Source organism: Talpa occidentalis, unplaced genomic scaffold, assembly GCF_014898055.3.
Source record: "Talpa occidentalis isolate TD23 unplaced genomic scaffold, MPIMG_talOcc4v2.1 talOcc4.6, whole genome shotgun sequence".
Classification (NCBI taxonomy): domain Eukaryota; kingdom Metazoa; phylum Chordata; class Mammalia; order Eulipotyphla; family Talpidae; genus Talpa; species Talpa occidentalis.
The window spans coordinates 84,101,815-84,118,494 of record NW_023604972.1 but is presented as its reverse complement, the minus strand read 5'-3'; the positions used below and the strand labels follow the sequence as shown (position 1 = coordinate 84,118,494).

General features: G+C 34.4%; 1 protein-coding gene across 2 annotated transcripts in view; it reads left to right on the top strand.

Moving 5' to 3' along the window:
- The window catches only part of ADAMTS6 (ADAM metallopeptidase with thrombospondin type 1 motif 6), a 236,129-nt gene that overhangs the window by 189,419 nt on the left and 30,030 nt on the right, over positions 1 to 16,680 (top strand). For both annotated transcript variants that reach the window (XM_037529678.2, XM_054688138.1), the window contains one exon: positions 8,586 to 8,715. In XM_037529678.2, coding sequence (XP_037385575.1) covers positions 8,586 to 8,715 — 130 coding nt within the window. The remainder of the gene's footprint in view (positions 1 to 8,585; positions 8,716 to 16,680) is intronic.

Here is a 16,680-nt window from a genome sequence, read left to right as displayed (position 1 = left end):
AGGACTGTGAAAAATTGCTGAGCAGTTAAGGATGCTGTGATCCAAAAAAGTTTGAGAACTCTTGATTTAGGGTAAAACAAATCATTAAAGTTGCAAAAAAATTAGTAGATGTTGAATTTTATTGCATAAGAGGAAAAAAATGCATAGGAATTCATTGTTTAGGGTGTTGGTGATAATCAGAGTTTAAAAATGGATACTCTTCTGCATTTACAATTATAGACTTATAATAAATAACTTTGTTCTTTATATTTATATTCATGTGTCCTTAATATTTTTCCTTCCTCTATCTTTGTTAAATCAGTTTAAGATTGGCAGGTGATAAAAGCAAAAAATAAAAAAGCAGAAAACAGAAAAAGAAACTACATAATTAAGAATTCCTAATATCAAATTCTTCTGAGCAACTTACTACCTAACATGTTTATGTAATAATTTAACAAGTCCATTCACTAATAACATACTTTCATATTATTTTAATGAATCTCTCACACACATTGAATTGGTGCCTTTAAAGAGCTGGATTTTCTACCTCGCTTTTATGGGAACATTATTTGTTCATATTTTTTTTGTTGTTGTTTTCAAGAATACTATAACACAAGTATAATGTGCACTTAAAGATATAGTCAGTTCATGCTAAAATTGCAATTTTAAAATTGTTTTAAAAAGTAACCATTAGAAAAAATATAGTGCAATCTTTAGGCCTAAAGTATTGTAAGACTCAACAATGGTCTATCATTACATAGACTGTGGAATTACCCCTATTCACCTTCTCTCGCCACTTTCTCTTTGGGTCATTTTCAATGTTAAGAAGTAAGAATGTCCTTTAATACATGGAAGTAGTTGTACCAAGCCTCATCTCAGGGCACGTGTGAACATCACAGCTCTCAAAAGTCTAGGCCTTGTAGCCTTTGATTGTACCTGCTGTGCTATCATATAACATGCCCTTGAGAGAGTCACTCCTTTAGATAAACATGCTCCTGGCTAAATTACACTTCTGAAAAGTTAATATTTATTTAGTTGCCTACAATAATTATTTCAATTTATCTTTTCCTTAACATATAGCTTCCCCTATATCATACAATTTTTAAAAATTCTTTGAATTTTTTTATATGTTTAATATAATTTAACCTTTGTACCTTCTTGCATAAAGTCTTACATATATGAAAGTTTATCTTGATTACCTAATGTTTTTACTGTTTGTCCCTGAATATTGGAGCTAGCATTTTTTTTAAATGTTAAGACTTATAGGTGAAAGCAAGAAATCTCCCTAAAATATTTCCTTTGATGCTGTTTATCTTCCTCTTTCTTTGTCATTTCTTTTTCTTTAGAGATTATATTCTTCTCTAACATGATCAGAAAGGCTGAAACCAAAAGTTTGACAGCATTCCTTTGTATTAATTGCCTATGTATCACAGGTTATGTTTCACTTCACAAATTATGCATCTTTACAAGGGAGTATGCATAAATATTTTTGGAAAAAATAAAGTCTTATAATAAGCAGCATCATCCTGATTTAAAGGGCCTCGTGATATTATTATTTCCACTTTGTTACTGAAAAAAATGAAATTGCACTTTAAAAGCTGTATAAACATGTTTATGATTGTGTCTTGATTATAATTCAAATTTGAAATATTTACTTTTTGATTCCAATAAAGGGATTTCATGTAAAACTAAAAGCAAAGCTTCTCTGTTGGTGAGAAATCCATCACAGTGTGTGGGAGAAGCTCAAGCTTTTCTTGCACTCTTTAATCTTTTTAATAAAATGCCAAAAACAATAAGCTGACTAAAGATCTTGCATATTCTATTTTAGTACAATATAAGTTAATTCTCTATATTGAGAAGATTGCCTCTCACAAATTACTAACTAGTTAGTGTTCTACCTCTTGAAATATTTCGCTCCTTTGATATGTACCTCATACTGGTAAGAACTATGCCACTGAAACAAGACTACAAGACTAAATAGAAACTAACAAATACTCTGCTACTCTGCAGAGTACAGGGATTAAACAGACATAAAAGGTGAAAAAAATTGAACAATTGTGGAAGAGGAAAAGGAGAGACAACTTTCATAGACATTTTGGGTCTGGAAGAAACATTAAAAATCACCTGATCTGATTGTCTTATTTTACAAAGGAGAATCAAAGCTTCCTTTAGGTCATGGGCATAACCTGCCCAGAATTTAAAAAGATGTAACTAAACATAGCAGAGTTCGAGTGAGGAAAAGCATAGTAACAAGATAAAGTGGCAGAGAATGACATCATAAACATTTGGCTATGAAAAGAGCTCTTTTATTTTATTTTTTTTTTTAAATATTTATTTTTATTTATTTATACAAGCACTGGGTACAGTCAGAAGCGCGGGAGGGCGAGAGAATTCACCAGAGCCAGAGCGGGGAGCAGAGCAGGCAGAAGGACCGAAGTACACTGCTGAGGGGAGCAGCGGGCGGCAGGAGAGGTCTGCACGCCATGCGGGACCCTCCTCCGGTGGCTGGGGAGCAGCCAGGAATCGAACCGGCGCTGCAGAGGCTGCAGGCAGCTTCGCAACCCAGCGCTCAACTGCTGCGCCACCGGGGAGGCCCGAAAAGAGCTCTTTTAATGCAATTATATACTCATGTTGATCCTGAACAGTGAACACCTGAATCATATGTTACAATGCAATGTTACTTTAACAAAAAAGAAAAAAGTTCTTAAGATCAAAGAAGATAGGGAAAGAGAAATCAAACAGCAATAGAATAAAGTAAGGGGACTATAAAATTAAAAATATTAGACTTGAACGTACATTACTCTATTAGATAAGGTATCTTCAATATTATAATTAAATGATATTTGTTTTATCATCCCCACCCCATTTTAGTGTAATCTCATTGATTTCAAGACTATGTCACCCATTTCCCCCCTTAAAATAACAAAAAGCCATGCCTTCATAGTAGAAATTCAAAGAGCTAAAGTAAGAGGAAGGAGTACTCTTATTATCTAATGAATAGTAGGTATTCCCCCGGGGAGAGTATGATTTCAAATTAACTCAGCATATGTGTGCCCCACTCTCATTACTACTACTAAGCACGGTTGCTCGAGAAAAATACAATAAAACACAAAAATACAACCACATGTTTTCCTTTTCATAGACCTATGTTTTCTTGATATATCTAATTTTGCTTAGGGCAGTAGGGGAAAACACTGGAAGACATAGAGTGAAGCCTTTGAAAAACTGAAAACTAGCATGAATCTCTTCAGAAGAGGGAAGCATATGGGTGGAACTGATTGGTACCTTGGGTGCCAGCTGTTAGATCCAAGGCAGATGGGCTTTGCTCTGCCCTGCAAATGCTTGTGTCTGGCCAATAATCACACACACACAACAGCCAGATTCCAGCAGTGTAGGGCAGAGCAGAGACACATTTTTTTTTCCTGGCACTTGTTGCTTTTTGGATGCTATCTTCACTGGAGATTTAGATTAAATTAATTTTGCTGGCCATTTATTCTGAATACTTTGGTTGTATAGTGTTGTCTTGGTTGCTAGCTACTTTAAATATACAGCATCCAAATTGTTGCCTTAGCCACCAACTGTATTTTTACTATTAGCTTTGATTTTTTAACCCCTCCCCCCCATTGCTTCAGTATACTGTTTCTTGTGTTAATATGATGTATGATGCCATTAGGTTATGTTACTTAGAGGCTAGCTGGCCCCTAAATCCCAAGGACAGATTTATACCTTTATTTCCTTTATTGACTTAATCACATTTTTTTTAAAGATTTATTTATTTATTTATTTATACAAGCACTGGGTACAGTCAGAAGTGCAGGAGGGTGAGAGAATTCACCAGAGCCAGAGCGGGGAGCAGAGCAGGCAGACTGAAGTACACTGCTGAGGGGAGCAGCGGGCAGCAGGAGAGGTCTGTGCGCCATGTGGGACCCTCCTCCGGTGGCCAGGGAGCAGCTGGGGATCGAACCAGCGCTGCAGAGGCTGCAGGCAGCTTCACAACCCAGTGCTCAACCACTGTGCCACCGGGGAGGCCCTTAATCACATGTTTTTATAGATTGCTCACTTCCCAGCATTTGTATGACTGAAATGTAGTGTCTTATGAGTAAATTTGGGAAGAGATGGAAGTTCTGTCTCCTGCCCTTACCCTCTCCCACACCTCGATTTAACACATATCACTTTTTCAACTAGTACTTTCTGTATGTTGAATGCCCTCTCTCTACTTTTAAAATAGTGAGTTGCCCTGAGAAAAGTAATATAGTGCCAAATACTGTTACAAATGATTTTATAAAAATTATTTATTTCTGAAAGGGAAGTGATGGAACCTGAGAATATTGAAGAGCTTATATGGGGAGGAGAGGAGGTACTGAAAATGAGGCAAGAAATGAAGGGGCTTTATGTTCTCAACTTTTAGAATTGGTCCAAGGACATTAGCTGCTAAATAAAAGACCCTACATTCTTCATTGAACCATCCTAGAGTAAAAAGAACAGATGAAGAGATTCCATTCAGAAGTCACTTACAGCTTGGTGGCCTACTTGCTCATTTCCCTGTGATATATGCTGTCTCAAAATACTAAAAGCCATTTCTTGATGTGTAACTATATCAGGCATTTGAATTGGTTACTCTTTCCTGCCATTAGACAAGAGAACCAGTGGTGGGCAAATGGATCATCAACTTTTGACTATTAACAGAAAATTAAATATAATATATGACAAATTTAAATTTATACTCTTAATATAAGACTTTCATTTCATGTTAAGAATCATCATATTTGATTATTTGATATCAAATGATAAAATGATAATAATTTAAAAATCTCTAAACAGGATATACCCATTGTCGAGAGTTTAAAGTAAATGTATATTGGTAATGACATCTTTGTACTTAAATTTTATAATGTGAAACCATGGATTATTTTGAGCATGAAAGAGGGATTTCATTTTTTAAAAAATGTATCAAAGTTACATGCCAGTAGCTTTAGGTGCTTAAGAATAAAACAGAATTAGTGCAGTTTTAAATTTGACCAATTAAATTCTGTAGAACATCTGCATATCTCTAGGGGATATGAACACTAAGCCACTAGAATTTTGTTTTTGATTAGGCGTAAACTGAGTGGTTCTGTGGACATTTTATGTTTTTGGTTATAAACTATAAGTCTTGAGATTTGAAAGCATAGTGGCTTTGTGTGACTGGATGTAATTATTCCCAATAGAGTTTAAATCAACTTCTTAGCAATGTTTTACAGATTACTTTAAAAGTAGCTCTGTGCAAGAGGCTTGATCATATGAAAAGATTCTGAACTCAATCCTTTCTCTTGTTGACTTAGTTTAGACTATTTCCAGTTGAACTGTATTTTTTACTTCATAAAGCTAAAAACTGCATTTCTTTAATCCAAAAGTATGTGTTAAAAAAAAAATCCATCCAATTAGGTGAATTGGTTTAGAAAGAATTCTGTTGCTACTGAATTAAAAAGAAAAAAATCTATAAACTTGCCAAGCTGGGGTAAAAGTTAGAAGAATTATATGTTGTTGGAAGAAGATAGTTCAACATTGTAGGAAGATTGGAATAGATTACTGGTATAGTCAGTTCCTGAGTGTGAAATACCACACTGTCTAATATAATATTTCAGAAGAAAAGTTAATGAAAGATGAATGCAAGGAAAAATGCATCTTCATAAAATACAGATTACAGCTGTTTATTCAAGGACTTTAATTTATATTTCATAAAAATAATGTTTTGAAGTTACGAGACTGATATGAACCCTCAAATGCCCAAATTCCTAGTTTTTAAGAAGTCTGGCGGGCATGACCAAAATTAAGTCAATTTGTAATTCTTAGCACTTAGCCCACTATCCCAAAAGAGCACAGTGTCTTGTAATTAGTAGTTATTCTCTGTTGAATGAATGGATGGATGATTGAATGAATGAATGACCTGCCAACCACATTCAGCTGACATTTTAGTTTGTGTACTATGTAATTTTAAACTAATTGCTGGATCCCATCAAAGAGCAAAATAGCCTTAAAGATCCAGAATAAAGTATGAGATTGTAGACAATTTTTTTTTTCTTTGTGGTTTTGTGTATTTTCCAAATTTTTAACAATGTTTTGTAGCTAAAAATTTTTAAGGTACACACTTTAAGTCAAATTAAGTCTGACTTTATATTTTCCTAAATAACAGTTATTAGCTATCTTTCTGGGGGAAAAAAGGAGCAATCTTTTCTTCTGTACGGGTTTAAAATGCAATCTTTCTCATTAAAGTTCCATATATTCCCAAAAGTAAAAAAAAAAAAAAAAGATATAAATCTCATCTCAATAACTACTATCTGGGATTCAAATCGCAGAGGCCGTGCTTTTACACTAAAGACTACTTTTAAAAACTAATGTTAATTGCACACAACAACATTTCTAGGGTTCATTTAAAGGAAGTAGAATTTATCTTAATCTGTAGAGACTGAATTAATGTTTCAATCACTGAAACAAAGCATTATAAGTTCCATTCTATAGTGCTGAAAATGTTTATCCTTTTCTGAATAAAACAGCTAAGATCTAGACTGAAGCCAACTTTCTTGTTGCAGCTATCATATTTAAAAAATAATTTGACATTTATAAAGGTTGGACAATCTCATGCATCCTTTTTATAAATGGATGGTTTGAATATCCCCCCTCCTGGTAGGATATTTGAATGACTTACAAAAACAACCATACAAATCTACAAAAACAATTCCCTGAACTGGGTTGGATATTCTGAGACTCTGTGGCAGTTAGTAGATGAATTCTATGACTAATGGCAGAGATTTTTGTCTAGGTGGATCACATGGACTTAGTTATCTGCCCACTGGAATGACACAATAGAGAGATATCTGATGAATGTTGTGGAACATCTGTGAATGGATCACAGCTAAGTTGATGTGAATCATTATTCCCTCAAAAATCTAAAGTTTAGTTGTTAAAAAATTCCAAACTGTTGTTGCATAAACTGAAATGTTTGACCTATTCTAGGCATTGGGGAGGGAGCAGGGTGGAGAATGAATGAATACAACACGTATTTTAAGTCCTTTTGCCAGTAAGTTGCTTCGCTATGTTTTAGACACCTAAATTTAGGAAAACCTAAAACTTGTTGTTGAAGGTGATCAAAGAGTCCTGGGGCACTGTAAGTAATAAAATATACATTCTTCAACTGTTACCGCCATCATAAAAGCTACAGGACTTAATAATTTTCCCTGTGAGGAAATTAGATTTCCATATCTTTAAATTCAAGGGGCTTAGTTAAGTGTGATGACTGGGGCACTCCTACCTGCAGAACTCCCATGACAGTTACAGGACCTTGAGAGAAGCATTTGATGCATAGCTCCTTCACTGAATGATGCTGGTTCACATTGATTTCCTTAGTTGGAGGTTAACCTTTAGAGTACTATTAAAGCAACTGGAGTGGGGCAAGTAAAACTGAAAGATTGTATGGAGCTAGCTAAGTGTGAAACTGTAGTTTTCCTTTTATACTTCAAATGCAGCTTTTACAACTCTTTCTGGGTAATCAAGCCTACCTGATTGTAGATATAAGGTAGGTGAGTAGCTTAGTTTATGCTTTTATTTCCTATTCTAGAAGTCACTTGCTACCTCTGTATGACCTGAAACATTTAGCATTGTGTTATATTTTGACCTTTTTTTTGATATCTTGATACACTCATCTTTGCTTCTTTTGACCCATGGCACGAAAGAGAAAATGAACATGAGTCTGCATAAAGTCTGTCCACCAGGGGTGGTTACAAATAAGAGTGTGTTTGTGTGTGTCTTGTATTTTGTGAAATGTGAGCAAGTTGTGGTGAATACATTTGCCAATAAATAATAAATATTTATTTAGAATTTTACAAATTTTATAATACGGTTACTTTTAGCTGTGGCAAACAGGTCACACAGACCAATTTTAAGAATGAGATAAGCATTTTGTAAGTTAATGTTTGATGGAATATGTATAAATCTGTTTGATACTGGTGTGATCACCAAGGAGCCAACTCTATTAGAGTAAACACACTAATGGTGGCGATCGAAAAGCAGCCCACTCTAATCTTTAAACTCTAGTCTTTGTGGGCTTTTAGGGAAATCAATCAGTAAACAGAAAAAAAACGAAATGTGTGAATGTGATGTGTCCAAAGAAAGACTAAATTGATGGTGTGCGTCCTGTAAAAATAGCAAAAAGTAAATTTGTCCTTATTGTTTCATTTTTAAATAGATATACAATCATTGTTCTTGCATTGAAATGTATATTCATTCACACATTTTATCTTATGCTATTTTGAGGAAATGAATTTTTTTTTAAGGAAAGCATGAAGAAGAATATGCAAATGGGAATACTAATTGTTTAAAATCACCAGGAGTTTCTTTTCTGAACTTGAAAACAGTTATGTTTCTAAATATCAGAACAATAATTTTGCCTAAAATTGCAGTATAATGACCAGGACTTCTCTCCTTTTTTAGAGAATCGGTCAAGTGTTTCTGGAACAGATAAAGACAGCAGCGATCCAGTGAGGTTGATTCCCTACAGAGGAAAGCTATGCATACCTAGCTTACTGGAAGGTAAACTACTCTTCAATTAATGATGTCCTCCTTTTCTCAAGGTGTCCAAAGACAGGAGGTGGTCTGTAAAAGGTTGGATGACAACTCCATTGTCCAGAACAATTACTGTGACCCTGACAGTAAACCACCTGAAAATCAAAGAACCTGCAACACCGAGCCCTGCCCACCTGAGTAAGTAAAAGGAAGACGTGAGAATGATTTTCAATTGCAAAGAGAAAAAACATTAGATATTCATATTTCAAAACATATATTCTTATTATATGAATAATTTGAGCTGATTAAAGGGGATAAAACATCACAGAGGGTAGAATTTTAATGTTCATTCACAGAGCAAAGATCTGTGAAAGATTTTAATTATTAACTCATTTAAAGTAGGGACTTCAATAGGTTGATCTTGGCAGAGTGCTGCAAATCATCCTATTTCATCAGTTCTAAGGCATATCTTTTCATATATATATATAAATATATATATATATTATTTATTTATGCTACAAGAACTGGGTACAGATCAGAGGTACAGGGGGTGACAGGATTCACCAGTGACAGAGTAGGGAGCAGAACAGGCAGACTGACTGAAATACACTGCTGAGGGGAGCAGCGGGAGAGACAGGAGAGGTCTGCTGTGCAATGTGGGTAGCTTCCTGACCTGGGATCAAACTCAAGCCACAGTGGCTGGCGATGGCTTAATGCCGCTGAGACTTTAGCCCCTATACCCCCTTTTCATATTTCAATGTCCCAGAAATTGGGGTTCATCTTGCAATTGATCTTACAATAAAACTCAACTCTTTAAAAAAAAACGAAACTCAACTCTTTTTTTTAATGGTACACAAAATAATGGTATCTTACATTCAATGAAATAAATAGTGTAGTCCTATTGTTTCAGATATTTATCCTAAAGATCTAAGAACTTTTAAAATGCTTTAGAAATATTCTGCAATGGAGCCTCCCCTGGTGGCAGGTGGTTGAGTGCCGCGCTGTGAAACTGTCCGCAGCCTCTGCAGCACCGGTTCAATCCCGGCTGGCCAGGGTCCCACATGGCACAAGAGACCTCTCCTGTCTCGCCCGCTACTCCCCTCAGCAGTGCATTTCGTCAGTCTGCCTGTTCTGTTCCCTACTCTGTCTCCAGTGAATCTTCACCCTTGCATGGATCTGGCCTGTACCCCATTCTTGTATATATGTATAAATAAATAAATAAATAAATAAATCTTTAAAAAAAGAAAAAGAAAGGCTTTCAGTCTTTACAAAAAAAAAAAAGAAAGAAATATTCTGCATTGTAATGGTGGTGCTTTAATCTGCTGACTCAATTTTAAAAACTTTCATCCTAAAGCAGTCTATCTTTTAAATTTTGGGCACAGGTGTGGAGTATACTCATTCTCTGTTGATTAATGTAGGAATTACAGCTTAATGTAAATGGAGGTGCATGGAGATAGTCCATTCATCTTAATGACGACTTGAAAAAACTAAAATTTAAAAATATGAGAACTGCTGTAAGTGAGCTACATGCTATAAGAAAAGAAAGGTTTCTTGATTGAGCAAAAGGCAGTGATGATGTGAAAAAAATGCAAAGATTCTAAGTTGATTGTGAAAATACTGATCTTTGTAGGGATTTTGCCTGATTGACAATTGCGAGACAGAACTTGTATGAATGGCTATTCATTCTTGTTTGAGAAATTAGTAACCATCATCTCTTTGGATAGCTGATTATCCCAACATCAAGTTAATACATAAAAAGCGAGTGAAGAAAATGAATTTATATATTCCAAGCTCTCTAGACTAGAGAAGAAAGCTCTATAATGAAGTAATTCATGTCTCTAAAAACATCTACAGTGATGTCACAAAAACCTGGAACTTAAATGAATAAAGAATTCAGGTTCCAGGGCCTCCCTGGTGGCACAGGCTGTAGAAGGCAGCTCCGTGAAGTTGTCCACGCAGCCTCTGCAGTGCCGGTTTGATCCCAGCTGGCCGCAGAGATACCCACATGGCATGGCAGACCTCTCCTGTCTCGCTCCCTGTTCCCCTCAGCAGTATATTTTGGTCAGTCTCCCCACTCTGTCTCTGCTCAGTCCTCTCACCCTCCCACACATCTGCCCTGTAACCCAGTTCTTATATGAATAAATAAATAAATCTTTAAAAAAAAAAAGAATTCAGGTTCCAAATATTGTTAAAGCAAGAGGTATTTCTTAAGTTTTGTTTGCAAAGAAAAATGCCTTATGAGCTTTCATTATCCAAAGTTAGTGTCTGTCTGGATATTTGAATATTAATGGGAGATACTCTCTACTAGTCTCTTGAAAAGATTTAGGGCAGTTGCTTATAAACACAAAGCACAAAGACTCTAGAGTGATACAGGTTTTTATTCTGACTTAAAATATCATATTTGTACTTGTTTAAATGTGATTATTTTGTAAATGAATTTGTTGAAATCCAGATGTGGGAAAGTATAGACATGTAACCTATAGTATGTATTATAAAGACAAATATCTAATATTTTCATGTTCCTCTTTTCTGCCAACTATTTTTATGAATTTGTCTCAAGAAACTGAAAAACTATATAAAACAAAATGATGCTCACAAGTCATGGGCTAATTTTGTTCCTTCCCTATTTCCAATAGCTTTAACATATTTTCATGTAATTGTGAGTCTCAACCCATCGAGTTAATTCCCTGACATTCAGAATTTTAAGTATTATGTTTGGCTTTCGATCAACCATTTAAGGCATCTGAGTGGGTCTGGTCACACCTCTTCTATTTTGACCTCAGCCTTTTTGTGTTTGTTTGATTAAGCTTAAATGCTAATCACATGTCCTTTGAGGTTTTAATGTTTGGCTGTTCCATCCCATAAATTGGGGGCTGGGTATAACACTGGATGCCCAGTTTAAGGATAGTTGACAAATTTGAATTAATGTAGATGATTCAATTTAAGTTTCCTATTGCCTTTCCTTTTGCATTCCTGAGTAGAAAATTTGTTGACTTTTTCAGTTTAAAGGTAAGACGATGGGATTTGAAAAAGAAAGATGAGAAGATGAGAAAGAAGATGTAGGCTGTCGGCTTTCTTATTTTGAAAGAGCTAAAGATATATATATATTTAAAATATATTTTTTTAAAGATTTCTTTCCTTCCTTCCTTCCTTCCTTCCTTCCTTCCTTCCTTCCTTCCTTCCTTCCCTTCCTTCCCTTCCTTCCCTTCCTTCCTTCCTTCCTTTCTTCTAGCACCGGGTATAGTCAGAAGCGCAGGAGGGTGAGAGAATTCACCAGAGGCAGAGCGGGGAACAGAATAGGCCAAGTGACGAAATACACTGCTGAGGGGAGCAGTGGGCAGCAGGAGAGGTCTGCGCGCCATATGGGATCCTCGCTGGTGGCCTGTGATTGAACTGGCGCTGCAGAGGCTGTGGGCCGCTTCCCAGCCCAGCGCTCAACCGCTGCGCCACCGGGGAGGCCCTAAAATATTATTCTTTATCAGTCCATTTTCTATTAGTTCCTTTTAAACTTCTTTGCATTCATACTATGTAAAAGGAAGTCTAATTCTTCAAAATAGTTTTTGTATGCAAGATTACTAGGAGACCTTGTTACTATAAATATAAAAATAATATAAAGACAACTGAATTCACTAGGACTTTAAATGCAGAGGAAAGGAGAGAAGATAGGTTTTTCTCAGATGATGATATGAAAATTGTGGTTGCTTTTTGTAATACATACTAAAGCATCAACTATTTTAAATGCAGAAAAAATAAAAAGAAAACAAAAACACATGTAATACCACTATTAATATTTTGACATGTATATTTCCTATGTTTTCTTTTTGTCTATATAAGTTTATATATATATAAAATAGTATTAGACAGTTTATGACACTTTATAGTCAGCTTCCAACATATTTTGAATATTAAATATTTTCTACAACATTTAATTGATAGGTTATTTCTTTAAATTGGTTTTCCACTGTTGAACAATTTTGGCCATGTCCTTGATTTTGATGCCATTTGATATCACAGCGTTAACCATTTTGGCTACTAAAACATTTTTCTCTGTAATTATGCCTTTATTGCTAAATTTCTAATTCTAATGGAAATATTTGCTAGTCTTTGAGACATGATGTCCAAATGCTCTCCAGGAAGAATGTATGAATATATACTCCAACTAATAGCATATAAAGATGTCATTTCCTGAAGCTATACAATAGTGGGTATTATTATTTTAAAGACAATCTTGGAATATTTTATAGGGGAAAAAAGCCCTAGTATCTAATTGCTGTTTTATTTTGTATTTCTTAAGCTCTTATTGAGACTGAACAGTTAAAATGCCATTTGTTTTACTGTTTTGTTGCTTTTCCTCTTCATGGCCTGTTCTACTTCCCTATTAAAGAGTTTAATATTTTAATTATTGACTTATATGAACTCATAATGTAGTGAGGATATTAATTTTTACATATGTTCCAAATATTTCTTTGTTATATGTTTTCCATATTATTTACGATGTTAAGATCTATTTTTTACTTATAAAAGGTTTAAATATTATCTAGGAAATCTATTACACTTTTATTTCTTTCATTGGTATAATGTTTGGAAGACCCTCCTCACTCTAAGACAATACTTTCAAAGTTTTAAAAATATATCAGAAATATATTTGCCTTCTTTGAGAAAGAGGAGTGTTTATTTTCAAATATTATTATTTTCCCCACATCATTAATTTATAATTTCAAATAGTGATTTTTTAATCAGAAAGGATTTTTAAAAATAATGAAATATTTTAAATGTCTTTTAGTCATATTAGATACTTTATAAATAGAATATTAAAAAAAATAGAGGGCAGTAAGTCTTATCCTTGTGTTGTATTAAAAAAAGATGACAAGGGACTAGAAAGAATGGACAAGAGAGGCATTGGTAGAGAAATACTAATAGTATTTATTTGGATGGTTTTTGAAGAGCCAGAGGAAACACTGCCGGGAAATTAATGTACTCATAGCAGGAACTCTTTTATGAGAAGAATAAGTAGTCATGATGGTGAAGTGACTAAGGGCAGGAAGAAAACAAGATTCCAGAGGCATTGAGTGAAAGTGGCGGGATTCGTGACATAGGCTTAAATAATTGGAAAAAGGAACAGGGAGGAGTTGATATTAAAGAGCGTGAATGATAGGAAGCTGGTGCTCCACCATAAGAAAAGGAAGTAATGTTAAGTTGGAAGATGGAAGAGTTCAGTTTTGACCATGCTGTCCTTTGATAGCAAGAACATTTCTGTGTATGACCTCATGTGAAGAATCCTTGGAAACTGAATATTATTATTCTTCTATATTATGGCTTTTTCCATTTGTGAAAATCAGAAAGGTGAAAATGAGAGAATATGTTCAATGTGATAATTCTGTGACCAAGAATTACAAAAACATTTTTAAGCAACTGCAATATGGAAGACCCTCAAGACCCTCCGCTTTAAAGGAAATGATTCCTTTACCTAAAGACAAATTAATTGGGCAAATACACATAAAATATCTGTAGTACAAGGCTAAATATGTTAAATACAATAAAGAAGTTATAAACATATGTACTAAAGGTAAGCATACTAAACACATGCTTACCCTGGGGAGTTGTTTTATTGTTTTTGGTTTTGGTTTTTTTTTTTACCCAAGCTCTAGGTTTTATTTGATACTGTCTTTTACGATATAATGTTTAACAAATAGTTTGAGTCATTGCACCTCACCCATGAATAACTAATATTTTGTTATTTTAAATTTAGAAAAAGATTCATGAGAGTTCTCTATAAAATTCCAAAATTTAAGACCTAGGAAGAGTCATAGAAATCATGTAGCCTAAATCCCATCATTTTACAAATGAGGGTATGATAGTCTCTGGCAATGTTTTCCCATTAATACCAGACAACACTAACTTTGTAAGTTATAGTTCAAATGCCTGGTGGCACTAAAATACTTAAAATTTTGTTTATACCATTGAGACACTATCAATTGCCATAATTTCAGAGATGTTTATTACATGTATTTATAAAAATTTAGGAAAAATCCCAACTATGCAATAAAGTTTAAGATGTAGAAGCTTCCATTTAATATTAATTTCACTCTCCAGTTAGCTGAGGAATGAGCAAATTTTTTTACCAACTTTTTGTTTTGAAAATTTTTCTAAAAACTACTTTTAAATCTAAGGAAGTGTTAGTATCTTAGTATGTAGTTAATAGGTTATATTGTTGAATATTTTCTTGATTAAAGATACTGTCAAATTCTGAAGATTTTAATATTTTGCTATTTATGCTTATGAAAGGGTATATAATTAGACCATTAACTGTGGGGGAAAGCTATGTCTCTGTTTTTCACAATCCAAATATCTAATATCCATTTATTTTCATAGACTTTATAATTTTCCTTTACGTATAAAGCCAAAATAATATTTTGGTTTTATGATGGGTTCTTTCTTCAAAAATATTCTGGTCAATCTAGTTGGGGAAAATATTTTTACAGTCTCTTTTACTCTATCCTTGCAATAGTAGGATTATTGTTCTACTAGTATACACATATTTTAGATGATTAACCAGGCTATAGAAAGCCACTGTTATTTCACACACTCAAATATTAATTTTACTAATTGGTGGCATCTAATGGAGAGGAAGCATTTGTGAGGATGAAGACAATTTGATTATCAGGTCATAGGAAGAGCTCAGAAAGTAACAGACCTTGTATTATTCTAACTGTAATGATTTAGCAATTGATATTCTCAGAGAGGATTTTCGTGTTCATATTTTTTCCATAAAATGTAGAGGTGGAATAAAGAAAAGTGGGGAGAATGTAATCACAGGGTCAAATACATGAATTAAGGTGAAAGAAGTAGAACGTCTTACTAGACAAGAGAGCGGAGAAACTGAGACAAGTGGATAGCCAGTGGTAAAATTGCAAAACTACTTAAATAAGTAGGGTGTGATTTAATTCTTTGGAGAGACATGGAAAGGGATGATTTGGTAAGCAATAAATATGTAACAGGGACTGAATGTGAAGCCTGAAATCACCGTTAAAGTCAGAATGGAAATTGGAGGGTGGTTAATACTTTTAATTTCACACATTCCAAGTTAAATGCTAGAGTGATACATCTAGGCTAAGAGATGCTTGGCAGTAAAAGGGAGGACAAAGGACAAAAGGACAGAGTGACCTTGACCTTGTACAGCAAAGAACAGCGACACCTCCTGAATCACCACTGTTCCTCTCAACACCTGTGTTTAATTTGAAGGCCTTCATCCTTCTTACATTATGAGACCTAGTGAGATCATGGCTGGAGATGGTATGACTGAACTTTCGTGGCTGAGTTATACACATTTCTGTTTTATCCCCTAATCTTGGTGATGAAATCATTGCTGCAAATTGAATCAGAATTTCACTATGGCTGGCATGCAAGTTATTATTCTCAGTACACATTTTCCTCTTTACCAAAAATGGTACTAACAGCTTGGGATCATGTTCATTTGCGGAAAACAAAAAGGGAAAGAATATGAAAATTACTTTAAATCTCCTTTGGAAAATGACTTAGAAAAAAACGTTAATGCCAGATTTTAAAATTCAGGATTAAATTATCATTCTTTAAATGAATTTCAGTTTGAAAATTTTTAGATTTTGACCAGTTATATTTTAAGTCTGAAAAACTGATAAATTACAATATTTCTAAATTTACTATTTTTGCCTCAATTTGCTGGTTTGCCTCAATTAGTAACATAATACAAATAATTATGTGGAAAAGGCCATTATGACTTATTTGGCTAAATCAGGCTCAAATTTAGGATGTTCTTACTTCCCTGATTTCATTGACGTTCAATCTCTCACAGACAAAACTGGCACAATGACCAAAACTCAGGGAAATGGTGAGAATTTTCTTCTGAAGCTTTCATACTCTTTTCACTGGGCTGTCCACAACCCAAGAGCATGAGCACATCCATCTAGGGTAGCTGCGTGATTTGTAATCATGGATTGAAAAAATATTCTTGTGACCTCATGCTTTGACCTAGGTTTACGATTTAGCAATACTAAAGATCAAACTCAGTGGAAATAACCATTTATGGGGATCTAATCATAATTCAATCACTGCTCCTTTTATGACTTGGGGGAATTGTTTTCCTCATACTAGTCTTGCTTTTTTCTTCTACAAAATGAAACACAG